Source organism: Ovis aries, chromosome 14 (assembly GCF_016772045.2).
Source record: "Ovis aries strain OAR_USU_Benz2616 breed Rambouillet chromosome 14, ARS-UI_Ramb_v3.0, whole genome shotgun sequence".
Lineage (NCBI taxonomy): Eukaryota > Metazoa > Chordata > Mammalia > Artiodactyla > Bovidae > Ovis > Ovis aries.
Window position 1 is genome coordinate 7,685,618 of NC_056067.1, and position 23,631 is coordinate 7,709,248.

Genomic DNA, 23,631 nt, shown 5'->3' on the forward strand with positions numbered 1-23,631 from the left:
AGAGCCCCTGCAGTATCTCGAAGAAAGGGAGAAAGCGCAGCAGACACGCACTGCGTGCCTACTGTTTTCCAGCCTCTTCATCTGCTGCCCTGTTGAGACGGTACAGCGGCCCTGGGAGGTAGGATTCGGTTCAGTTCGGTGGCTCAGTCGTGTCCGACTGTTTGTGACCCCATGGCTGCAGCACACGGGCCTCCCTGTCCATCACCAACTCTTGGAGCTTGCTCAAACTCATGTCCATTGAGTTGGTGATGGCCATCCAACCATCTCATCCTCTGTCCTCCCCTTCTCCTCCTGCCTTCAGTCTTTCCCAGCATCAGGGTCTTTTCCAATGAGTCGGTTCTTCCTGTCAGGTGGCCAAAGTATTGGAGCTTCAGCATCAGTCCTTCCAATGAATATTCAGGACTGATTTCCTTTAGGATGGACTGGTTGGATCTCCTTGCGGACCAAGGGACTCTCAAGAGTCTTCTCCAACACCACAGTTCAAAAGCATCAATTCTGCAGCATTCAACCTTCTTTATAGTCCAACTCTCACATCCATACATGACTACTAGAAAAACCATAGCTTTGACTAGACGGACCTTAGTCGGCAAAGTAATGTCTCTGCTTTTTAATATTCTGTCTAGGTTGGTCATAGATTTTCTTCTAAGGAGCAAGCGTCTTTTAATTTCATGTCCCCATTTTGCAGGCCAGAAAACTGACTCTCAGAGTAAAGAACTCTCCCCTGTACCTCAGGCAGAACTCAGACCCCTGCCCGAGCCTCCTCTTTGTCTCTCTCAGCTTTAGACCATTGAGGTCTTTCGTGACGGCCTCTGCCAGCATCTCCTCCACCACGTGGGCCACTCGGATTTCACTGCCGCGAATGCCCTCCAGGTCCCACCCCGGATCTGCCTTGACCTTGCCCTGGGCCTGCCTAAGTAGCTAGTGACTCCTGCTCCCCATAAGACCCCCTTCTCAGGAACTCAGGAGGACACCCTCCCCCTTTGATTCGAGCGCACCTTCATTGCCTGCCTGGACACGAACACTCATGATCCACTGCAGGTGAATTAATTGGGGAGCTGGGTCCTTTTCCAGGGCGCTCATAAATTAAGGCCCTTCGCAGCAGGAGCCGTGGCTCCAGCCCAAGAGGAGGCAGCCTGGCCAGGCCTCGAGGCTCCCCGCACGAGGCCCAAGCAGATCGGATGCCTTTGAAGTCCTGTGAGCCCCAGATAAAGTTCTGAGTCAAATAAACAGCGGAGGCCCCTGTCGAGATGCTACCGCCTGAAGCCGAGCCCGGGAACTCCTTATTTGGGATAGAGAGTTCTCTTTCTCAAGCCCAAGGCAAACAGCCCCGTGCTGTCCTCTGCCTTTCAGGGGAGCGAAACTTGCTCTGGACATCTCTCCCACCCGGCAGAAGAGGAGCAGCCTCGGTACCGTATTTGCATTTTTAAATTTATTTGTTGAGTCTACCGGGGGTGATTCCTCAAAGACAGCCTTTCCTGTTAGTGATGAACACATCCTGGGTTGAGTTTATAGTTATGGGGAAGCAAGACACATTTCTGGGTATGTGAGAGCCTGGAGGCTGGCTGGGCTTTGATCCCGGGGACCGTGGAAGACCCTCTTGGACCGAGGGGGCCCCCCTTGGGGGCAGGCAGTGGTCCCTGGAAAAGAGCTCCGTGACACAGAGTGCCTGGAAAGGGTCCGGCTGTCTGGTCAGGGGACCGCCCTGCCGGGTCCCTGACGTGTGGCAGTCACAGTACCCAGTGACCACTGCCCAGGCCACACAATGGAGTTGCCCAGAGCTCTGGCTGAGGTCAGGAGAGAAGACTTCTGTTTGCTTGAGTTTCACTTTCTAAATGTACACGCTGCCTTTGCCCGGTGACATTTTAGGTGGCTTACGACAACACTCAGCATGGGAAAATCTATTCTAATTGATATGGGGCCGCTTCCACCCACAGGGTGTGGATGCAGAGACCTGTGTACAGCGTGATGCCCTTTGTGCAAAACGAAAGGAGGGACCAAGCAACGAAGGCTGGGAGCAAAACCCAGCTCTCTGTACGTTTGCATCTGTTGGCGTGTGGCCAGGGAGGACGACGGGAACTGACACCCCTGGGGGTTGACAGACTGGCCCATCACCTGTTGGTTTTTTTTTTAAAAAGAGATTCAGGGGGACCCAGCCACCCCACCCCAACCCCTGGTCACGCTACAACAGCAGAGCGTGGCCCGAAAAGCCTGCAGTATTTATCACCTGGCCACTTCCCAGGAAACGTTTGCCAACCATATGTCATGGTTTTGGCATGGGTGCTGGGGTAGGGTGTGGGGGGGCGCAGAGGTGAGGCTAAAAGCCAGCCTGTATGATGTGGGCTGGATTCATGTACCCTTTTAAGGGGGGGAGGGTGTGTGCTCAGGGAATCCGTGGAACGATGGACCCCGGCTCACAACCGTGCCGGCGGTGAGCACTTCATGAGCCCTCGTGCTCTGTAGCAGTCCCCTCCCAAACACCGCTCTGTCCGATTGTGGTTTTCCGGTCAGCATCTTTATCATTTCAAAAACAAAGTGATCGACTGGAACAGTGGAAAATCAAGGAGAACAGGATCTCAGATACTTTCCTGCTCCTTCTAAGAATGTGGGGTTCTGCCCAATTTTAAGGAGTCTGTGGACAGGGACCCCACCACCTCCATGATCCCAGTTTCTGAAATCTTTGGGGGTGTTTCTCTTCACTGCTTTGAAGTTAAATGTTCGGCACAGCTCTGGCTTCCTGCAGCAGTTTGAAACGCTTCATGAAGCCAAAGCTCTTCCTCGGTGCCCTGCACCCACCACCACCGTGGTCCTCCCCTGCCCACCCGCGTGTGTGCTCCGACACATGTGGCTCGTGGGGCTGGAGTCCACGGCAGGGCTGCTGGCCTCGCTTTGTTCCTTTTTCCTGCTGCTGGTGTGATCTTGCACGAAGCCATGGTTAGTTCAGGCGTTTCCTTGTCAATGGGCATTTAGAGGTTTCTCGTCACCTTTATTTTCTCTCCAGGCTTAACTATCTTTATCAATGCCCCACTGGCCCAATGGCTAGCATTATTAAACACCTAGAAGGTTCAGCATGAAATACCACATTCAATCTCGTCAGAGCTGCCAGAGGCAGGCACACCTCTTAGCCCCATTTTGCAGATGAGGAAACTAAGGTTCAGGGAGGTGGTATGGTTTGCCTGCGGCTGCACAGCTCACAAGCAGCAGAACGGAAGTCTGAATGCAGAGATGCCCCACTCTGCACACACCTGAGGGCCAAACCAGGGGTGGGGCTGAGCCTGCCCCGGGACTCCTGTGCCGAGGTCCTCTCGGGACTTCCCTCTGCCGCTTGCCTGGGTGTCCAGCCCGCTCCTTGCAATGGCAGTAATGGATAGGCGTCCCTGCCCGGCCTTCCTTGATGCAGCACAGGACCAGAGGTTCTGTGCTCAGGTCATCAGCTGGGGGTGGGCGTCAATGAGAGAGCAAGGAAGAGACGGGGTCAGGCCTTTCCCAAGAGGAGAAAGTGAAAAGTGAAAGTGATAGTCGCTCAGTTGTGTCTGACTCTTTGCGACCCCATGGACTGTAGCCCGTCAGATTCCTCTGTCCATGGAATACTCCAGGCAAGATGCTGGAGTGGGTTGCCATTTCCTCCTCCAGGATATCTTCCCAACCCAGGGATCGAACCTGGGTCTCCTGCCTTGCAGGCAGATTGTTTACCGTCTGAGCTACCAGGGAAGCTCAAGAAGAGACAACTCAGCAGATTCCAAGGGTAAGCTGGGAGAGGCTGCTGGGAACAGGGGCCCCGGCTACCACCTCCGCACGAGAAAAGGATGGGAAGGGCCAGCTGAGACAGCAGAAGCAGGGAGGCCAGGAGCCAGGCCCCCCGGGCCCGCCTTGCTCTCACACTCGCCAGCTGTGTGTTTCCTGTGACAAAGGACCACAAACTGGGCGGAATGAGCAAAAGTGTGCCATCTCTCGGACGTCAGGGTGCGGGCAGGTTCCTTCCCGGCTTCTTGCAGCTTCTGGGGACTGCCGTGCCGCTCAGCGTCCTCTGCTGGTGGGAGCCTTGCTCCCGTCCCTGCCCCCGTCCTCACCTGACCTTCTCCCTGTGTGTGTCTTCCCCTGACCTTTTTACGAGGACCCACCCTGCTCCAGCATGACCTCATCTTCCCTTGATGGCGTCTGAAAAGACCTATTTCCAAAGAAGGTCACAGCCGCAGACACCAGGGGCTCGGACTCTGACATACCACGTGGGGGACATAACCCACAGCGCCAGCTGCGTGACCTCCGGCGAGGCCTTAACCCCTCTGTGTCCCCTTCCATGTGTCACAGGGACCGAGCAAGTGTGCCTGCCCCCTGGGGAGGAGCAGACCAGGCCCCAGGGCCGGGTTCACGCAGCTCTCACGTGCAAGCTGCTGCCAAGTGCAGACTCCCAGGCCCCATGGGCTCTACCGAGTTAGAACCTGCCTTTTAACAAGCCCCCCTGCAGGTGGTTCCTGTGTTTTCAGTGGGCAGGCAGGATTAAGGGTCTGGTGTGGTAGCTGATAACGGCCAACACATACCACTACGAACCAAGCTCATGGCAGTGATGCTATTTCAGCTAAGCTCTTTCAAATCCTAACAGATGATGCTGTTAAAGTGCTGCACTCAGTATGCCAGCAAATTGAGAAAACCAAGCCGTTTGTAGCTCTCTTTCTGATTCTGAATCTCCTCCCTTTGACAAATACTGAGAGCACCTTCCACGTGTCCCCAGCGGTTCCACCGCCACACAGAACAGTGAGGAGACAGACAAGGCTTGCCCCTTTCCCCTGGGGTCAGAGCTGAGAGGGGAGAACAGCCACCTGGAATTTTCTCAGTGCAGTCAGTCAGATCCATGGGTTGATTGGATTTTGCAAAGGTTGTAGCAGTCCCCAAGAGCTAAGTAGGATGTGGTACCCAGCTGCCAGCCTGGCACCACGACCAGTTCATCACCCCACCAGCCAGATGCTTGGTTTCCCAGGCAACCAGCCGATGCTCTGGAGACGACAAGCGGGACACTGTGCCCGTGTGTCTGCTGTTTCCTTGGAAGCAGTAATGACTGCAGGGAGACCGCCTCCGGTGGGCACTCAGGGGGCAGAGTGCCAGGATCTCACCCCCCTTCTTTCACACAGATTACCCAGCTCCCCAGGCTTCCCGGGCAGATGTCAGCTAGGTGCCCAGTTGCAGCCAGTCTCCACCTGCCCCTGGGCTCAGCACCTCAATTTGAAGGGCTTCTCGTTTGTTTCAGCGGGAGGCAGCAGCGTCGATCAAGGCAGAGAAAGCACTCGGGCGTGCCCCTCAGAGTGGCCTGGCGGTCGGGACTTGGATCCAAAGCTGGGCCTGAGTCCAGCTCCCGCTCTGGCTCTTACCAGCTCCGTGACTTAACCTCTCTCACCCTCAGTCTTCTTAACTGTGAAATGGAGCTAATCACGTCGTTCACATTGACGTAATTGTCAGTGAAGTGGTTGTAACGTGAACACCAGTGAGTGGTTGTGAGAATTGTGAAGGTGCTTTGCAGAAGAGGGCCTGATCTATGGGGAGCCCTCCAGAAGCGATGGCGGCCAGTGCTCCTGTGTCTCTTGTTGCAGCCCGTTACCCTGGCACACGGTGCGCCCTGGACTGGGGTGGCCAGTACTGCTGGAAACAGCGGCTCTGCTGGGCGAGAAGGCCGAGCCCTCCCCTCCAGCCAGCAAGGGAGCCCCAGGGCTAGGCTCGAGTCTCGCTTTCCGCCTCTCCGTACTAGAGCCAAAGGCCCCACCCACTCAGAGTGGGTGTCCCGACTCCCATCCTGACAAACCCAAGTCCCGGAGGGTGTACTTGATTCATCCGTCTGTTGGTTGGTCGGTCCAGGAGTAACAGTACAGTAACTGTATTGGCTAAGCTGTAGTCTCTGCAGAGTCTGCGGGGGGTGCTGAGACTCAATGATGGGCTCAGGGTAACGATCTAGACTTGGGCCCAGATGGGCAGTCAGGAAGTGACACACGCAGGCCGGTCACAGACCTGAGTTGATTCTGAAGGCAAAGGGATGGTGCTTCATGCAGGAAGGATTTAACAGAGGCCATTCTGGAGGGCCAGAAAGGGTCAGAAGTGCGCCCCACCCCAATGTCAGGGACCCCCACCCCCAGCCCAGAAGCATGCTGGCTCGGCAGGGCATGGCCGCCTGGCACGGTCAGCATGGACACTCAAGGTGAGCTTGAGAGAAACGAGGAGGCCGGAGGCCAGAGGCCTGTCTAGGATTCGGGGAAGCCAAGGAGGCTACCTGCGTGTCGTTCTTCCCGGGAGTGCAGAAGACATCGGGGAGAGGCCCCTGTAGGCTTTGGAGGGGAGGCCAGCGGGGCCTGGGCAGGCTGGTTGGTCTGGGTGCTGCTCACACACCAGCCCTGAGGGATGGGAGGGGCAGTGAGCCCATGGCTGGTCCTCTGGGGCGGGGGTGACCGAGGGGACACTTAAGACTTCAGGACAGCCTGCCCGGTAGAACTTTCTGCCACGCTGAACGCATCCTCTGTTTGCAGTGCCCAGTGTGGCAGCCGCCTGCCCTGTGTGGGCGTGGAGACACTGAATGATCAGCTGGGTTTCCTTTTAATTTGTTTCAGCCTGAGTAGCCACACGCTTTCGAAAGCTGGTGGCTTTCGAGCTGGGCAGCACAGCTTCAGGATGTCCCCTGGCACAAAAGAAGTCGTAGAAGCCAGCCCAGCTCCAGCTGGCTCCTCCCCTGCCCCCCCCCCAGCGCCCCGGGCTGCCTCCCCTTTGATGACGGGTGGGGGAGCATGCGTGCTCGCGTGAGCCCAGCCTCGCAGGCTGCGGCAAGTGCTGGAGCGGCCGCCCCGTCACTGGGAGGCGTGCTCCCAGTCCCTTCTGAGTCACGCCGACGGGCGCCTCCCTGGTGACAGTTCGTCTCCTGCGAAGGCGCCGGCGGGCTCTGCTCTCCCAGGCTGGAGGAGCCGGCGTCGCGCTTGCTGGAGAGATGGCGGAGGTTGCCCAGGTAACGCCCCCTCCCTGATAAGCAGAGGGCGAGGACTGCAGTGGAGCTGCGGGCTTCGTGGTCTGGGGAGCTGGGAGACTTCCTCAGCCCTGCCTGCTCTGGGTCACTCACCTTCAGGACTCGGGCAATAAGAATTAGAGCTGCTGTTCAGCCAGGAACAGGACTGAGTGTTTGTATATATTACCCTCTCACGGGCTGGGCATGGCAAGCCTCTGGTAGTGGTCGCTATCATACCCCGCTGCAGACGAGGGCAGCAGGGTGTCGGTAAGCTCCACGAGCACTGGGGTCTGTCTGCCTTGCTCCCCACGGGTAACCTTAGCGCTTAACTCAGTCCTTGGGAGATCATACTAGATGGTGCCAGCAGTATTGCTGGCTGGTTGGAAAGATGGATAACGCTTGGCTGGAGAGGATGGATGGGTGGATCAATGGAGGAGTGAACAGGTGAGCGGGTAGATGAAGCCGAGCTCAGCTCTGAAGTCGGCTGATTGCAAAGCCTGCCCTCCTAATCGCGAGGCCATACTGCCTCTGACTTTGATACCCTCTACCTGCATGGGTGGAGATTTTTCTCCTTATATACCTTAATTGAGGTGTAATGTACGTGGCATCAGATTTAAAAATTCACCTATTGCAAGTGAGTGACTCAGTGATTGTAGTAAGTTTATAGTTGTGCAGCCATCGCGGTGCAGGTTTAGAATAGTTCCATCATCTGCAAGACGTCCTCATACCTGTTTGCAGTTCTAGTCCCTGTTGTCACTCCCCATCCCAGGCACTTTCTGTCGCTGTGAATGTGCCTTTTTCTAGACGTTTCATGTAAAAGGAGTCCTCCAGTGTGTCTGCTGTGTCTGTTTTCCTTCACTTGGCATGTTAGCGAGGTTCGTCTGTGTTGTAGCACATATGAGTGGTTCCATCCTTTTTGCTGCCAACTCCTATACCATTGTGCAGAGAGACCACTTCTTGCTTCCTCCATTCATCAGCTAACAGACATTTGGGTTGTTTCCGGTTTGGAGCTATTATGAACAGTACTGCTATGCCTGTTCATGTGTGTGTCTTTATGAAGAGTCTGTTTCTCCGGAGTAGATTTCTAGGAACAGAATTGCTAGGTCATATGATAAATCTGTGTTTTAACGACTTGAGACACTGTCAAGCTTTTTCCAGTGGTGCCGTACTGATGCAATGCACAAGGGTCCCGTTGAATCTACACCTTCGCAACACGTGGTGGGACCTCTTGGTTCCGTCCAGTCTGGTGGTTGCAGAGCAGCATCTCTATGTTGGAACCCGCGTCTCCCTGATGGCCTCCCAGCTTGAGCTGCACATGCTCTGACTTCTCGGCTGGGTGGGCTTTTGACCCTTTCCTGCCTCCGGGTTAGCAAACTTTTTCTTGAAAGGGCCAGATGGCAGATGTTTGGGGCTCTGCAGGCTGCATACGAGCTTGTGGCATATTCTTTTATGGGTTTTTTTTTCCTCCAACCCTTAACAACAAAAAAATGAGACCATTCTTGGCTTCCTTGCACAAAAATAAGCAGGGAGACAGCTCTGAGGCTCTTGTCAAAGGAATCCCTCGGCCCATGCACTTGGTACAGGGCAGGAGGTCGCCCACCCCTCTGGGGAAATGGGCTCAGTGGAGGGTCCCACACAGCAGAGCCCAGGGCCAGGCTGCCAGGAGCCTGGGAGTCCGGGTTCCAGAGGCGGCCCCAGCCCAGCCCCGCCATGATTCATCGCCACATGAGCTCATCAGACTGGCTCCTGGGATGAAACGTGCCGTTTTGTCACCCAAGGTGGAACGACCAGGCCCCTGGTCCTGCCTCCACCCTGCGGCCGTCCCCTGCCAGGGCTCAGAGCCCCTTCTGGGAGCCTGCTGCTGGCCCACACCCTGTAACCACGGCTGTCACAGCCGCCCTGCCCACGGCTGCTCCCACAGCCCCCAGAGCCCTCGTCCCAGGCCCCGAAGCATTCCTGTTGCCTCCCTGACCGTGTCTCTAGTGAACCATCTGTGCTGGTCCTGACCTGTGTGATAAGACACCTCTCGGGTCCCTCGGAGCCAGTTCATACTTGTGACTCTGCCGCCTTTCTAGCCTTGTGACCTGGTGTGAGCCATGTCACCTCGTGGCTGCAGTTAGCCACGTGTGTAAAGGGGCTACCAGAGCCCATGGTGGAAGCGGCAGGTCCCCCAATTCTTGGCTTCACCTTGCCCTGAAGGCTGCTCCCTGTAAGCCCGGGAGATCCACCCGGGGACGTGTCTACAGGAGCACCCTGGCCTGGGCACGGGGCAGCCAGGAACCCAGGAAGCTGGTGGGTAGCAGCCCAGCCTCCTTGGCCCTTGGGTGGGTTGGCTCCAGGGTGTGATCTGCCCTGACCGTCTCGTCCCCATGAGGGTGGCGGTGCCAGCTGCCCGGTCCTACTGCTCCACGACACCCTTGCAATTTGCTGCCCATTCCCCCCAGCCCCACTCCCTACCTGCTCTTCTGTGCCCTCCATCACCTCCCAGGGCCCCTGGCAGGTCCCCGGCTCCTGGGGTGACCGGGAGGGTGGCATGAGCTGATGCCTGGAAGTGCCCTGCATGGTGCCCGGCGGGTCGCAGTATGTGCTCATTAAACGTCAGTCCTCGTCAGCCCCTGGGAACTTCCAGCGGGGATGCCACTTGGGCAGGGACCTGTGGGAAAGCTGTCATTCCCCCAGTCCTTCAAGGGGGACTGTGTCTGTGAGCCCGAGGCTGGGCGTGCCTGGGAGGGGGCTCATGGGAAGCTGTGCAGGGGCTGGGGGCTCCCGGAGAGCCCTCCCCCTGGGACATGTATCTTGGAATCTCAGCGACATCCAGGTGTGGGTACCCGGAGACGGAGGGACCACGCTCACGGCCACCAACCTCCACGGGCCAAGTCTAAAGGAGAGCTGAACAGTGATCACCGAAGGTTAACGACGGCCATTTCTAGATGGCGGGGTCTCTGAGGCCCTTTTCTCATTGAGCCTTTCCTCTGTGTTTCAGCATGGTTTACATTTCTCACGGTGAGCATGCCCTGTTTTCACAAAAAGAATGAAGTCATTATTCTTTCCAAAATAAATAACCTGCAGCTGATTAGAAGAGAGCGTGCTTAAAGCCCAGACCGTAGGCCCATCTAGAGTATACCATGGGAAGACCTGCCTGTGCGCCCTGTGGTTTTCTCTGGGGCTTAATATACGGCAAGTTTCTGCAGCCATCTCATGGTCATTTATGACCCAGAGAGATGTTGTGGGGAGGGAGGTGGGAGGGGGGTTCATGTTTGGGAACGCATATACACCCGTGCTGGATTCATGTCAATGTATGGCAAAACCTATACAGTGTTGTAAAGTAAAATAAAGTTAAAATTTAAAAAAAATTATAAAATAAAATAAAAAATTAAGCAATTCTCTGGTCACAGAGCCGACCCGCAACGTCCAGAACTCAAAGGAGCATTCGCCTTCAGGGCTGGGTCAGGTTCTTGCCTTGCAAAGTATCTCTGCTGCCTGAGATTTCAGGCGCTGTGTGTCTGCTTGGACCTGGCTGTGCTCCTGGCTGACAGTCGCTGGGACTGAGGCTGGTTACCGTCCCAGGGAAGCTTCGGGAAGCTGGGTGCACCTCCTCACGAGAGAACGGTGTTCGGTGAACACTGCCAGTCACCGTCATCCCCATCAACGGTGTATGTACTGTTCAATAAACACCGCCCCCCACACACACGCACACAGACAAGTTGCCATGGTTTCTTCCGGCCCTTGTAGGATCTAACATGATTGGCAAGTCAATGTCTCCACTCTCTTCCATACCCCGCTTGAGGAGGACTGGGCTGTCTTCATGGCAGCAGCTGGGGGTGTAGAGTGGAGGGAGGTGGGGGAGGTGGGGGAGGTGGAGGGGGTGTGGAGAGGGAGGGGAGGAGACAGACCGCCTGCGTACATGAGAGAGGGCTGGGATGAACACAGGGAAGTACTCCCAGGTGTGAGTTCACTGAGTGGGGGATGGCGGTGGTGACGGGTGTGATTAGCAAGGAAGAGGCTCCAGAAGACCGTGGCGTGCGAGAAAAAACCAAAAACGGGAGAAAGACAGTTAGGACGCTGTGATGTCTGGATCACCGTGCTTGTAGGCTTCATCCCTTCCAAGTTTCTCAGGAGACCAGCTGAGCGTCTGAGTTCCCTCTCTGTTCTGTGGTTGTGCTCCTTGGACTGTGCTTCTGAGCACAACTCCGTCCAGAGAGGGGACCACGCGGGTCCAGGGTTTATAAGGCTTACTCAGTGGACGAGGCCACAGGCCGTTTTCACGCATCATTTACAGAAGTGGAAACTGAGGCTCAGGAGGTGGAAATAGGAAGAACCGGGTCTATCTGATTCCACAGTCTGCCTGGGAGTTTCCACCACGACGCCTCACTCAGCACCGTGCGCTGCTCGGTCCAGTGTGGACTTTGTCCCTGAGATGTTCCATTCTAGGTCCTGGGGTCCAAGACCCTTCATCCTTGTTAACTCGGAAACCCAGTGGTCAGGGAGAGCCTGGAGGCCTGCGAGCTTGCCTCTGGGCCTCAGGGGCCAGCGTGAGACCCTCGCCGCCTCCTCCCCTCGTTCAGACTTTGGCTCGGAGGCTGTGACGTGTCACCCAGCTGGCTGCTGGCTCTGTGACTTTAAAATTAGGTTTTCCCCAGGGAGCGGGACACTTAATGAAGGAGTTTATCCAGTTAGAAAGAGAAGCTCCCAGGCCAGCTGGGCGGCAGCGAGGCAGGCAGCTGTTGGGACCTCAGCCTTCGGAGAGGGCTTCTGTTTCCATGATGTCAGAGGGCGGAACCAGCCCGGCCCCTGCCCCAGCCGCTCCCCAGCTCTGGGTGCAGAGGCGAGAAGGCACTGTCTTACTCCCCACGTGCAGTCTGAGGGCCACTCTGGGCTCAGTCCCTGCCTGGCTGGAGCTGAATTCCGGGCCCCAAGCCTGTCTGTCCGGTTTCCCAGCTGCTCACACTCCAGGTGGCCTCGTAGGTGAGCAGAAACATTGCCTCCAACACAAAGAAAGTACCTTCCTGCTGTGATTACATTAGAATACTTGGGGAACGAGTTTGGCACAAGATGCAATCTGACCGATATCTATCTTCATCCTTTTCAAAAGGTCACTGGAAGCAGAGTAGAAATGACTCTCCTAGTGGTCAGGAGGCCCAGCTGTCTGCAGCCGCAACCTTCGACTTGGGGAAAGACACTGTTCTTCTGGGATGGGATTCTGATGGGGAGGGAGGGAGGCGTCCACCTTGAAGCAGAGGAGTCACCGATCGAGTTGTATACTTCGCCCACCCCTGGCCTGTCCATCACACGCGTGGGTCTCTTTCTCTCTCCCAAACAGAAAAAGATTTACAAGTACAAGAAAGTCCTGAGTAACCCAAGCCGTTGGGAGGTTGTCCTGAAGGAGATCCGGACGCTGGTGGACATGGCTCTGACGTCCCCTCTGCAAGACGACTCCATCAACCAGGCCCCACTGGAAATCGTCTCGAAACTGCTCTCAGAGGTAAGGCTGCTTGGCCTGATTCCGCTCGGTGCCACCCGCCCCCACCCCAGCCCCTCCAACACTTTGAAGTTTAATTCTTTTACGGGGTCTGCTGAGCACCACCCCGGACCAAGCGGCAGATGAATTCGAGTTTGTGTTGTCTCCCCGTCGTCGCGGGAGGAGGTGAGCCATCCCCCAGTGACACGAGGGAGCTGAGAAGGAGGTCAGGTCGAGGGGAGAGTGGTTGTCACCCCACCGTGCCCCAGGACCTGCTTTGGGACAGGACCTGGCAGGGGCTGGCCTTGGACCCGAGCTGGGCTAGTGGCCGCTGTCAGAATCCTCTCGTTCATCCCGGGTGGGAGCGCATTGTGCAGCCCCCCCCAGACAGCCCTTCCTCCATCCCCCACCCCCAGCCGCCTCCGTCTCCCCCACCCCCAGCCGCCTCCGTCTCCCCCACCCCCAGCACTGGGGTTCCCGGCAGACGTGGCTTCCTGCTCTCCTCGGCACCCACAGCCCACAGCCACACTCTGTTTAGCTCGCACAGGGTTTTAAAAACTGAGAGGCTTCACCACAAAGGAGGACTTTGCAGGTTGTCCTTAGAAATGATCAGAACGCCCAGCAGCAGCTGGCAGCGGCTGCGCAGCGCCACCCAGCCGAGCCTCAGGGTCCACCAGGCAGCCCCAGGCTGTGAGCGTGTGCCTTGTGCCAGGGGCGGCCCCGGGCTCCTGGGTAAAGGCGGTCGCCTCCCTCCCGGGGAAGACGGCGGGACATGAGGCCTGATCTTAGCTGGGCTTGCCTGATGGAGGGCGAGGGGCGCTCCTGAGCGCCCCACCGTTCCCGCTGTCCCCGTGCTATTCTGAGCGCTTTGCAGAGGTCAGTGCTGCCCCCTTTCATCTGCTCCCTGGCCCCCGGGGGCCCCGGGGTTGATGACTCCCGGCCTCAGCTATGCACGGCCACCAGAGTGGTCTCTGCCCCTCTTCCCTGGGAGTGGCCCTGGTTCCCTGGGTGGCTCCTCTGCAGCCCCCCAGACCCCACACAAGGTCCCTGCTGCCTAGAACCTCCGCCCTCTCGCGGGCGCAGGCTGGTCGCTGCCCATCAGTTCAAGAAACCAGCCTAGGCCTTCCACGTCTGCTGAAGAGAGAGGGTCCCCCACCCTGGGGGGAGGTGGGGGCAGGCGGTGAAAGGTGCATGGCAGAGATGGCTGTGGGCAGAGGGTGTGACCGTCCTCAGGTGGGAGACCAGCCTCATCCCACAGGAGAGTCAAGACTTCGACTCTGAAACAGATCACGGTCACAGTCTGGGATTTGAGTCCAGGCTGCCTGCATGGCGGGCGGGGCCGGTCGTCAGGCCCGGGCTGGTTTCTCACGGGAGAGAGCGGAGCAGCTTACCCTCAGGATGCACCTGTCGTGTTTCGGGCAGGTGCCGTGCACACAGCTTTCCATCTAACACTCACATTCCCCCGAGAGATGGGCCTCGCTGCCTCCATCTCACAGATGGGGAAACTGAGGCCCAGAGACACCACGTGACCTGCTGAGTAGGCCTTGGGGCTGGAAATTCCACCCCGAAGGGCGGCCTGGCTCCCACCGCACAGTCGCTCTGACCACTTTGTCGGCCCCACTGGTCTCAGCCACCATCTCTAAGTCAGGCTCGTGGTCAACTCGGTGGGGACGGCGGCAGGTGACCCCATGACCAGCCTCTGCTGGGACTTCCTGCTCATCTCAGATGTGGTTCCCGTGGCCACAGTCTCACGTACTTCACATCACTTCGCAGGCTTTAGATCAAGGGTCTCAGAGTCAGCTGATCCCAAGCACTAGGGTAGAGAGACAAAGGCATTTAGAGAAACAAAAGTGGAAGAAGCTTGTATCTGCTCTGCACCTGCTGGGTGTCAGGCAGGGGGCCCACACTGTCCCCGATATACTGATGAGAGCAGCCGTTGGTGAGGGAAAGAGCTGGGGCTGCAGCCCAGGCGGCGTCCCCTCCGGTGAGATTCACACCTCTGCCAGTGACACCGAGGTTCTCTGAGCACGTGCCCTGGGACAATCAGGGTGGCAGGGATTTACACCAGCCCCTTTACATTTCTTGCAGCGACCCTGCACAGGAAGCACACGGAATCGCAAATGCAGGCTCTGCAGGGTTGAGTCGGTTGTCCAGGGTCACTTGGATGAGGGGTGGGCAGGACCCAGGCCCAGGTCTGCCCCACTGCAAGGCTGATGGGATGTTACCTGAACTGGCGGAGGCTTTTAGGTGAGCGAGGGACCAGGCCCCTAGGGCAGCAGTGTGCGGAGTCAGCGAGTCGTGGTTCTACCCTCAGGAGCTCACGGGCCTTACACAAGGAGCTAGGTCTCTCAGTGGGTTGGGCTAAGATTAGCACCCATTTCCTAGAATTAGGGATTAGATGTCCTCATGTGTACACAGAGCCTGGCTCTGTGCCTAACATACAGGGACCAGTTGATAAAACACATTTCTCTCATGGTGGGAGATGGCTGTGAACTTGACCGTCAGCACCATCAGCTGGATGCATAGAGGGGCTGGCTGGAAAGCAAGCTCTCCCCACTCCTTGCCCATTTTTGTTTCGAGCATGTGGACTAAATTCTTTGTTCTCTTTACTTAAGTTGCTGCCCAAGCCTCCTCCTCCTAAGAGGCTCCGGGCATCATCACCAAATCAGCCTGAAGGCAGGCAGGATCCCAAGAAGGGAGAAGGAGGATGAGCCTGTGAAAGCCGGTGTCCCCTGCCTCCCGGGCTTTTGTTGGGTCAAGTGTGTGGAGTGGCCACACCATGTGGCATACAGTTGTCCCCTCCAACACAGTGGCTGTTCGTGAGCACTCCCCACCCAGCGTCAGGAAGGGCTTCAGTGGAGAGAAGGCTCCCTGAGAAGGGCAAGCGCTGTCACTGGCGACGGGAACCAGAGACACACCGGTGCCTGCTGGAGGCTCTGGCTGGAACCGTCCGCGGGGGCTGTGAGGCCCAGTGGTCCCTTCGGCCTGCCCACGGCAACCCGAAAGGGGGAGCTGGTCCTCGTGTGGCCTGAGCCCTGCAGCTCATTGGTGGGAGGTAGGAGCTCAGGGACAGGGCAGACGGGATCACAGCCCCACTCCACCCCGTCATCCCCGCCGCCGGGCGAGCCCCTGGCCGTAGAACCTGTCACAGGCGCAGGAAGCGGGTGGAAGGAGTGTTGCGGAGCCCCAACACAGCACCTGAGGGGTGGTGAGCAGAGCTGCGAAAGCCAGGCTTTTTACCTGACCTTGGCTGAGAAACGGCCGGTGGTTGAAAATCTGCCATCCGTGGCTGCTCAGACTCCACCCACATCCACAAAAAGAAAAGGTGTTAGAGTCCAAGCAGCATCCCCCCTGCGTGGTCTGGACCCTGGGCACATGGGTCTGGCGGTCGCCATGGGAACCGGGATGCTCCCGGTGCTCACCCCATCTCCCCCGGTGGCCAGCTGCCTGGACCAAAGCAGAAGGATAGCTCCCTCGCTTTTCCTTCGCTTCAGCTGGTGTAAATGCGTTCGATACCAGACACTCCTTAAACCTGTTCAGTCCGTGGGGCTCCTTCCAGAATTCAGGGACCGTGTCGGTCTTGCCATTTACTGCCCAGTGAGGAGGTGCGTTACGAGCACCTGTTGGAAAGAAAGTCGACATGGGTGAAAGTCTGCATCCACGGAGACACTCGGAGCAGAACACAGCAGGAGGCTAGCGAAACAGACGAGACTCTGTTTGAAGTTTCCCACAGTCTCTTATTTATTGCATATCTGTCCCTTTCCTCATTCACATCCTCTTTCTTATACACAGGATGGTGGTCACAGGTACCAGTTGTGTAAAAAAATTCCAGATAGGGAGGAGAGGAAAAAAAAAAAAACCCCAAGAATTTAGCAAGTTTAATCCATTCCACTTAATCCTTTCGCAGGTTAGTCGCTAGAATTTTAACGTAGCTAAACCATCTTGGGCCAACATCGTGGAACACTAGTGTTCCCTGGGAACGTAGCTGGGGAACCACTGAAATACTTCTCAAAGACTGGCTGACAGAGCGTTCTACATGTTTATTGTGTCTTTATTATGCACCTGCCAGGCTTCCAGGTAGCGTGCGTGGCCGTGAAAAGGGCCAAGCATAGGCTTAAGCCCAAAGTGGACTCCATCTATGGACGGAGAAACCATCTCACTGAGAAGTGACTCCCCGAGGGCATGTCACTCCCCTGGTGAAACAGGGACTTGGAGCTCTCTAATCCCTGCCCCAAGGCTGTGCTTCCTCCCACACCCCCCCGCTTCCCGACTGTGACTTTGATCAGCTTCTGATCTGTTTAATTAAGAAAAAGTGGCAACCGTCCTCTGTCCAAGAGGCTGAAAGCGGCTTTGGAACCATGTGGCCCTTTGAGATACCGATGTTCCATCTTACTAACCATGTGTCTTGTTCTGTTTTCCTCCTGGCCTCCCTGCTCGCCCTTCAGAACACAAACTTGACCACCCAGGAACACGAGAACATCATCGTGGTAAGTCCTGGGCGGCCGCCTGCCTTGCCCCTCTCCCGCGCCCGCAGCCCTACCCAGGTCTCAGCGGATCCCCCGGGCACCACTGTCATCTCCCAGCAAGGCGGCCTTGCTCAGTTTCATCCCTTCTGTTAGGCCAGACATGCCTCCCTCCTGACTTTGCACATGTCAGAGCCCCAGTTGATGGGAGGGGGTGGTAATTATCAGTCTCTGAGGCCTGTAGCAAATGTGTCTTAATCGCCTCCTTCTTCTTGAGTCTGCTATGCAGAGTCAGAGGCAGGAGATGGCAGAGACCCTATAATGTATTCTCAGCCGTCACCCTATTAGCTGAAAGGTAAACTTGTTCTTTCTTGCCCCAGGACCTGTCTCCTAATTAATCCACACATAGAACCCGGATTTCATTCCCTCTGATGTGCAAAGTGAGGGATAGTCTCTGGGCCTTGACTATGACTGTAAGCGTGTTTGAGGTGAAACATCCTTCCTGGGTGATTCTAAGCTACGAAGTGTGACTCTCACCAGAGAGAAGAAAGAAAAGAAGTTGCCCCTTCTGGGTGCCAGGCCCTGTGCTGTGTGCTTGAATTCATGGGTAATGAAAACAGCCCCTGCTCCCAAGGAGTCCTTCATCTGGTAAATGAGATCATTACAGAGATAGAGGCTTGTTACCTGGAGAGTGGAGTTGTGAACTCACCTGGGAAAGAAGCCAGAGAGCTTCCCAGAGGCAGTGAGGTTCTGAGCCGGGCTTTGAAGGATCAATAGGAGTTTGCCAGATGGGGAAACAGAGGAAAGTCTTTCCAGAGAGAAAGCAAAGTGTAAACAGAGATTTTAAGCAACATGGGATATTCTGGACACATCAGCTTTGCTGGAGCACAAAACGTTAAGGCAGCAGGAAGCAGGAAGGCAGAACTTGAGATGGAAGTGAGAGGCAGAGCTCTGTGTGCCTAGGAAAGGGTCTGGAATATTCATCTGCCCAGGAGGTCCCGTGGGTACAGTTTTTGATACAAGGACAACATCCCAGACACCGTGCCCCTCTGAATTGCATTTTAATCACAGAGCGTAAAGGCAGAAGCTTCTGTGGAGGTCCCCCCAGAGTCACTCACCGCAGCTGCTCGCTGAGTGTCCACTCAGAATGTAGAGGTTTTCCCCACGCTCTGCCCTGACCACCCCTCGCCTTCTCTTGCTAGAACAGGGGCAGCATCTACCTGGGCCTCCCCACCACCTCGTTTCTCTGGCATGCTGTCAATTAATAATTTAATTTAACAGACATCTGTTGACCCATGAGTACAAGTGTGTGCCAGACACTGGTCTCTCTTCCACCAGCAGCGCCGCCATTGAGGGATTTCTGTGTGCTGGGGGGCGTGGCAGATAGTCCGGGAATCACGTGGGCTGGGCTGGAGCTGCATCCAGGGAGTTAGGGGAGTACAGGGGGACTCGGGGGAAGATGACGGAGGACTTCAAGGAGGAGGTGAGGGAGCTGGAGTCCTGACGAGTGGATAGGATGCTCCCAGGGCAAGGCAGTCCAGGCGGGGAGCCCAGCATGGGCAAAGGCAAAGAAGTTCTGCCTGTTGGAGAACCAGGCGGTGACTGAGCAAGGCGCCGGTGTCTTCCCCTCTCGGCTGGCAGCACCCCGGGTCCTACTCTGCACCTTGTCTCCCGAAGCAGGGTCAGGGCCTTGGACTTGGGAGGAGCCTGGGAAAGGAATTTTGATCTGAGAAATCTGGGCTGCGTTTATCCAGCTAATTTGGCCGGCTGACCCCTTAATTGCACTGGGCTGTTTCCCTGCTCAGTGGGGAAGCCTGAGAACGGGAAAGAATTTGATCTCGCGGTCTGACCCTGAGCCCACCGTTTTGCAGCCTCTTGTGTTCAATGTCCTCTGTGGCCAGTGCTGTTAAAATAACCACGCAGCCTTCTGTCGCCTCCTTTTCATTCCAGCAATCACATGATCCGATTTGACCTGTTGACAGTTAGTCTTCTCCCCATGGGGATTGGTATTAGGTATTTTTTTTTAATGTACTTAGTTTTCAGAAATACTTTCACAAGTAATTTGAGTTGGTTTTATTCAGCTATCAGTCAGACATCAGTGCTGTAGGTAATTGTTGGCTGGTAAGAGCTGGCCTGTCACTGGACAAGCGTGGACCTGGGGTCCAGACCCTGGCAGGGTTCCCACATGCTGGTGAAGAGCGTGAGCTTAGAGCCAAGTATGGTTCAAGTTCAGAGGCGAGTGTAGACCCTGGGCCAACCTCATACCAGCGGAGACCTTGGGCAAATAATGAAGAGCTTTTAATTTTACTTAAAGAATATCTTTAAGAATTTCATGAGTATATTTTCACTGTTTTTAAAAACAAAAAGAAAAAGATTTCATCCCAGCCCAGCCCTGGGGCATTTCAGGGGGTGATAAACTCATACAGAGAGATAGGGTTATATATTTATATTTTGCTTTTAACATTAATGATGTGAAGCTGACTGTGTTGTTCTGTGCTTGGTTTGTTTACTTAACGACATGTCTTGGAGATTCTCATAAGCCCTTTCTTGCACGTCTAACCTGGGGTTTCTTGCCCTCGGCACTAGTGACATTTGTGCATGGACGGTTTCTCATGGTGGGGGCTGTCCCGCCCATTGTAGGACGTCACAGCATCCCTGGCCACAACCCCCTGGATGCCGGTTGCATCCCCTTGTCATGACGGTCAGACTGTCTCCAGACATGCTAATGCCCTCTGGGAGGGGGACAAAGCAACCCCGGGGAAAACCCCTGGTCTACCCTGTACTCCGTTCAGCTGCCTTGACACTCTGAGCCTCAGTCTTCTCATCTGTGAAATGGGGTGACCACAGAGCCTTTCCTGCAGGGCTGCTGGAGTAATTAACTGGGAAAGATTCCACAAGAACATACAATCTTCTTTTTAATACTACGATCTAAAATGATCAATACTCTGTGACTGGGGCAGGGCTTGTAATAGCCTCCCCAGCCCTCTGTCTATTCATCTGTACGAGTGGCAGTCACTCCCGTTTGACCTCACAGAGTTGTCATGAGGCTCAAGTGAGATAATAGGCATGGAAGAGTGGGACCCACGCCTGACGCCCACTGTGGACACTTAATCTCTTCCCACTCCATCATTCTTTGACTCATTCCTGTGAAGGGGGTGCCCAGCTTGATGGAAGGGGCTGGAGCCAAGGAGCTCCACCCTGCCTCGTGGTCCCCCCTCCCAGAGATCAGTGTAGGGAGCGGGGCTGAGGGCCAGGCGGTAACTTGAGGGCTGGGGCAGCCCCTCGCCCCAACCCCTCCCCCTGCTGCGACCCGGCCTCTCCGGTGGTCACCCACACTGGGCAGCGGAGCATCCCCATCCAGCAGGCCAGGCGCTGAGCTTCTGAAAACGAGGTGCGGAGCCCGAACCATGGGCCTGGCTTACTTGGGGTCTCTCATTGCCCCCTTTCCCGGTCCTGTGAAGAGCTCCGGCTGAGAAGTCGGCTGGTAAATAGCTCAGGCTCTTGGGTCACACTCGAGGGTTCACATCTGGCTCCAGCATCTCCTAATCATGTGACCCTGGGCTGCAGACATCACCTCTCTAAGGAAAGGGCAGGACGTACACCCGCCTCCCAGCGTGTAGCGAAGAGTGAATCACGGGACACAGCCCAGAGCCCGGCACAGACAAGTGCCCTCTTACAGCAACGGCCTCTGGGGTGTCGCTCGTGGTGTGCTGTTAAAACTATCACCAGTGTAGTGATTGGTCCACGTGGCGGTCGGGGATGGCACGAGGGTGGTGGGCTCAGCCTTGCGGTCAGCTTGGAGCCCACCACCCCCTTCCCACACCGTGGGGGAGAGCTTCCCGTGGTGATGGGCATGCCCTCTGTCTGCCCTGTACATGGCGTTGGCCACTGGCTTCATGACACTGGTGACCGCTTGAAATGTGGTTAGCATAACTGAGGAACTGTACTTTTATTGCCTTGAAAAGTTGTTTTCTTGGGACTTCCCTGGCAGTCCAGTGGTGGTTAGAACTCTGTGCTCCTGCTGCAGGTTCCATCCCTGGTTGGGGAACTAAGATCCTGCAAGCCGTATGGCATGGCTAAAAAAAAATGTTTTCTCCCATGTCACTTAAAATGGTAAGATTCACACGTGGTCAGTGGCTACTATATTGAACAGCACAGCCCCAGGCAAGTAAAACCCTGGGCTCTGTCTCCGCCTGTGGCTCAGCCTGCCTGTTGCTGCTATGAACAGAGCCTCAGTTTCCATGGCTTCATCTCCTACTGAGGTGCTCACATAACTGGCCTTACCTGCCTAGACAGCGACCAGAAGGTCGGGTTTTCCACTGTGAATCAGCCCTCGTGGGTTGACACACCCCCCTACGATTCCTTCCGAGAGATTCCGACTGACGTGTGTTCCTCTTCTTTCAGGCAATTGCTCCTTTGCTGGAAAACAACCATCCACCACCGGATCTCTGTGAATTCTTCTGCAAGGTACGGCATCGCCGAAGCAGGGCTGTGTTTGCAGGAAGCAGCCTGTCTCCGTGTGTGCGTTGCGGGGGTTGGTTTTGCGAAATTTCCTGGAAACCCAGACTCCTCCCCAAACAGATCAGGGCCCCAGACAGAGTTGGAGACGAGCTAGGAACCCTCTCCACCAGACAGGTGATAAGTGAGGCCCAGGGTCCAGACCAACAGGTCAGGGGGAGGCACTGAGCTCTTCCTGGGAGTATCTTCCTGGCCGTCTTGAGAGAAGTTTGCAGCACGTTTTCTGGCTCCTGACATCAGAGCTGGGCTTTTATTAGCCAGGGCTCCTGTGAGCACCGGCTGGCCCACAGTGGGAGCCTGGCCATGGGGCTTTCCCTGAGCCGGGCAAGTATGGGGTGGTAGGGATGCAGGTGAGCTTGGAGGAGCCTCGGAGCAGGATCTCTGCTCCCAGGGACCCAGCGCCAGCCTCGCGGTGGGATTCGCACAGAACACGCCCAGAGCACGTCGGGACCAGTTACCCCTTGCCCGAGAGTGTACCTTGGCAGCCTCGGGGCTGGGCCAGCAGGCCGTCCTCCTTGGCCCCTAGCCGGGTGATTTTTGGCGCAGTGATCTGATGTCCTTGGACAGTCTCTGGGCCTGGGTTTGCCACTCGTCCAGCTCCTCTGGTCTTCCTCCTGCCAGCCCTCTTCCCCAAGCTCGTGGGGGTGTGGTCTGTGTACCCCAGTGAGACAGGTGCGGCGTGGCCAGGCGGGCACTGGGGGCCCACTAGTTCTTGGAAGCCAGGACCCCAAGTTCTGGGGAGGGTTTGTTTATGAAGGATTGTCCAGGAAAGCCCTGGTTTCTCACATCCCAAGTCCAGGCCCTCTGGAAACAGCGCCTTCAGGCCCCGGCAGGTTTAAATGTGTTGGAGCAACGGGTCCCATCTGCTCCACCCAAGGGCCTTCAATTTCATTTTGAAAAACAAAATCCCATGCCAGTGAGATAAATATGCTGAGAGCTTACTCTCAAAGCCCTCGACAGAAGAATCACGGAATTTCCGAGGTTCTGGCATCCAAACACTAGCCCCCAATTTTCAAGAGACTCTCACATTGGACCTTCATGCTGCAAGAATCTCACCCTGTTAAACAGGTCTGTGTGATAAGACTGTCCTGTTAAATAGGATTGTCTGTACTACTGGAAACAACCGCAGACTGTCAGATCAAAACAGAGCGCAAGCAGGAGGTCCCATCCCTGCCCACTTTTCTTACTCTCCCCAGAGGGAGCAGAAAGCCGTACAGTAGTGTGGAGCAGGGGGTCCCGGGCAGCAGGGCTGGGCCCCCCGTGGTCAGGTCTCCCGGGGCCCCTGCTGGACCCTGCCAGGCTTGGCCCTGACCGTGCCCTGCTGTCTCCCCAGCACTGCAGAGAGCGGCCCCGGTCCATGGTGGTCATCGAAGTGTTCACCCCCGTGGTCCAGAGAATCCTGAAGCATAACATGGTGAGTTGCCCAGGGCCCCCCACCATAGAGCCCACTGAGGGCCATGAGCTTCCAGTCTCACTTCTCCCAAAAAACCGGGAGATGGGGCTGGCGGCCAAGGACTGAGGGACTGGACTTGGGGCTGCAAGTCGGGGTCTTCGTGCAGCCTGCCCTGCTTGGCTCTATGCTTTGCAGGTAAAAGGCAACAGGAAGAATCTTTGCACAGTAAGAATGACAAAAATAACGTGGTCGGGGCAGAAGAGATAGGTCTCGTGTGTATAGCATCTCAGATAATACCTGTGGAAACTTGCCCTCGAGGAGGTGGGGTGAACCCCTCACACCGTAGGAGGGGGCTGCCGAGGGCAGTATCCATGGAAGTGGGGAGCAGGGCTGTGCGGTGTAGGAACCTGACGGTCGTGACCTCAGACTGCTAGGCGAGGTCAGGGTCAACAATGAGAAGTCACAGTGTGGCAGGCACCCTTTATGATGTGAGCAGGAGGGCCCCGGCCCGCAGGGGTCTTCTCTCTCCAACCCTCCGCCTCTGTCTGATCATGAGAAAAGCCTTAGACCAGTCCCAGCTGAGGAACATTCCACACAACGGTCCTCTGAACGGCCAGGGGCTCAAACACAAGGAGAGTCCGAGAAGTGATCACAGCCTTGAGGCCCCAAGGGACCTGACGACTCAGTGTCACAGGTGTTCAGGAGGGGCTCCCAGGACAGGAAAAGGGCATGGGGGGACCGTGAGGAAATCCACGCCAAGTCTGCCCTGTAGTTCATTTTAAAAGCACAGAGGCAGCATTTCATTGCACACTCAGTGGTCCAGGCTCCC

General features: G+C 56.3%; 1 protein-coding gene across 4 annotated transcripts in view; it reads left to right on the forward strand.

Moving 5' to 3' along the window:
- CMIP (c-Maf inducing protein) overlaps positions 1-23,631 on the forward strand; it is a 204,724-nt gene that overhangs the window by 147,665 nt on the left and 33,428 nt on the right. For all 4 annotated transcript variants that reach the window (XM_027977658.2, XM_060397871.1, XM_042231486.2 and 1 more), the window contains 4 exons: positions 12,291-12,452; positions 16,874-16,915; positions 21,296-21,358; positions 22,743-22,823. In XM_027977658.2, coding sequence (XP_027833459.1) covers positions 12,291-12,452; positions 16,874-16,915; positions 21,296-21,358; positions 22,743-22,823 — 348 coding nt within the window. The remainder of the gene's footprint in view (positions 1-12,290; positions 12,453-16,873; positions 16,916-21,295; positions 21,359-22,742; positions 22,824-23,631) is intronic.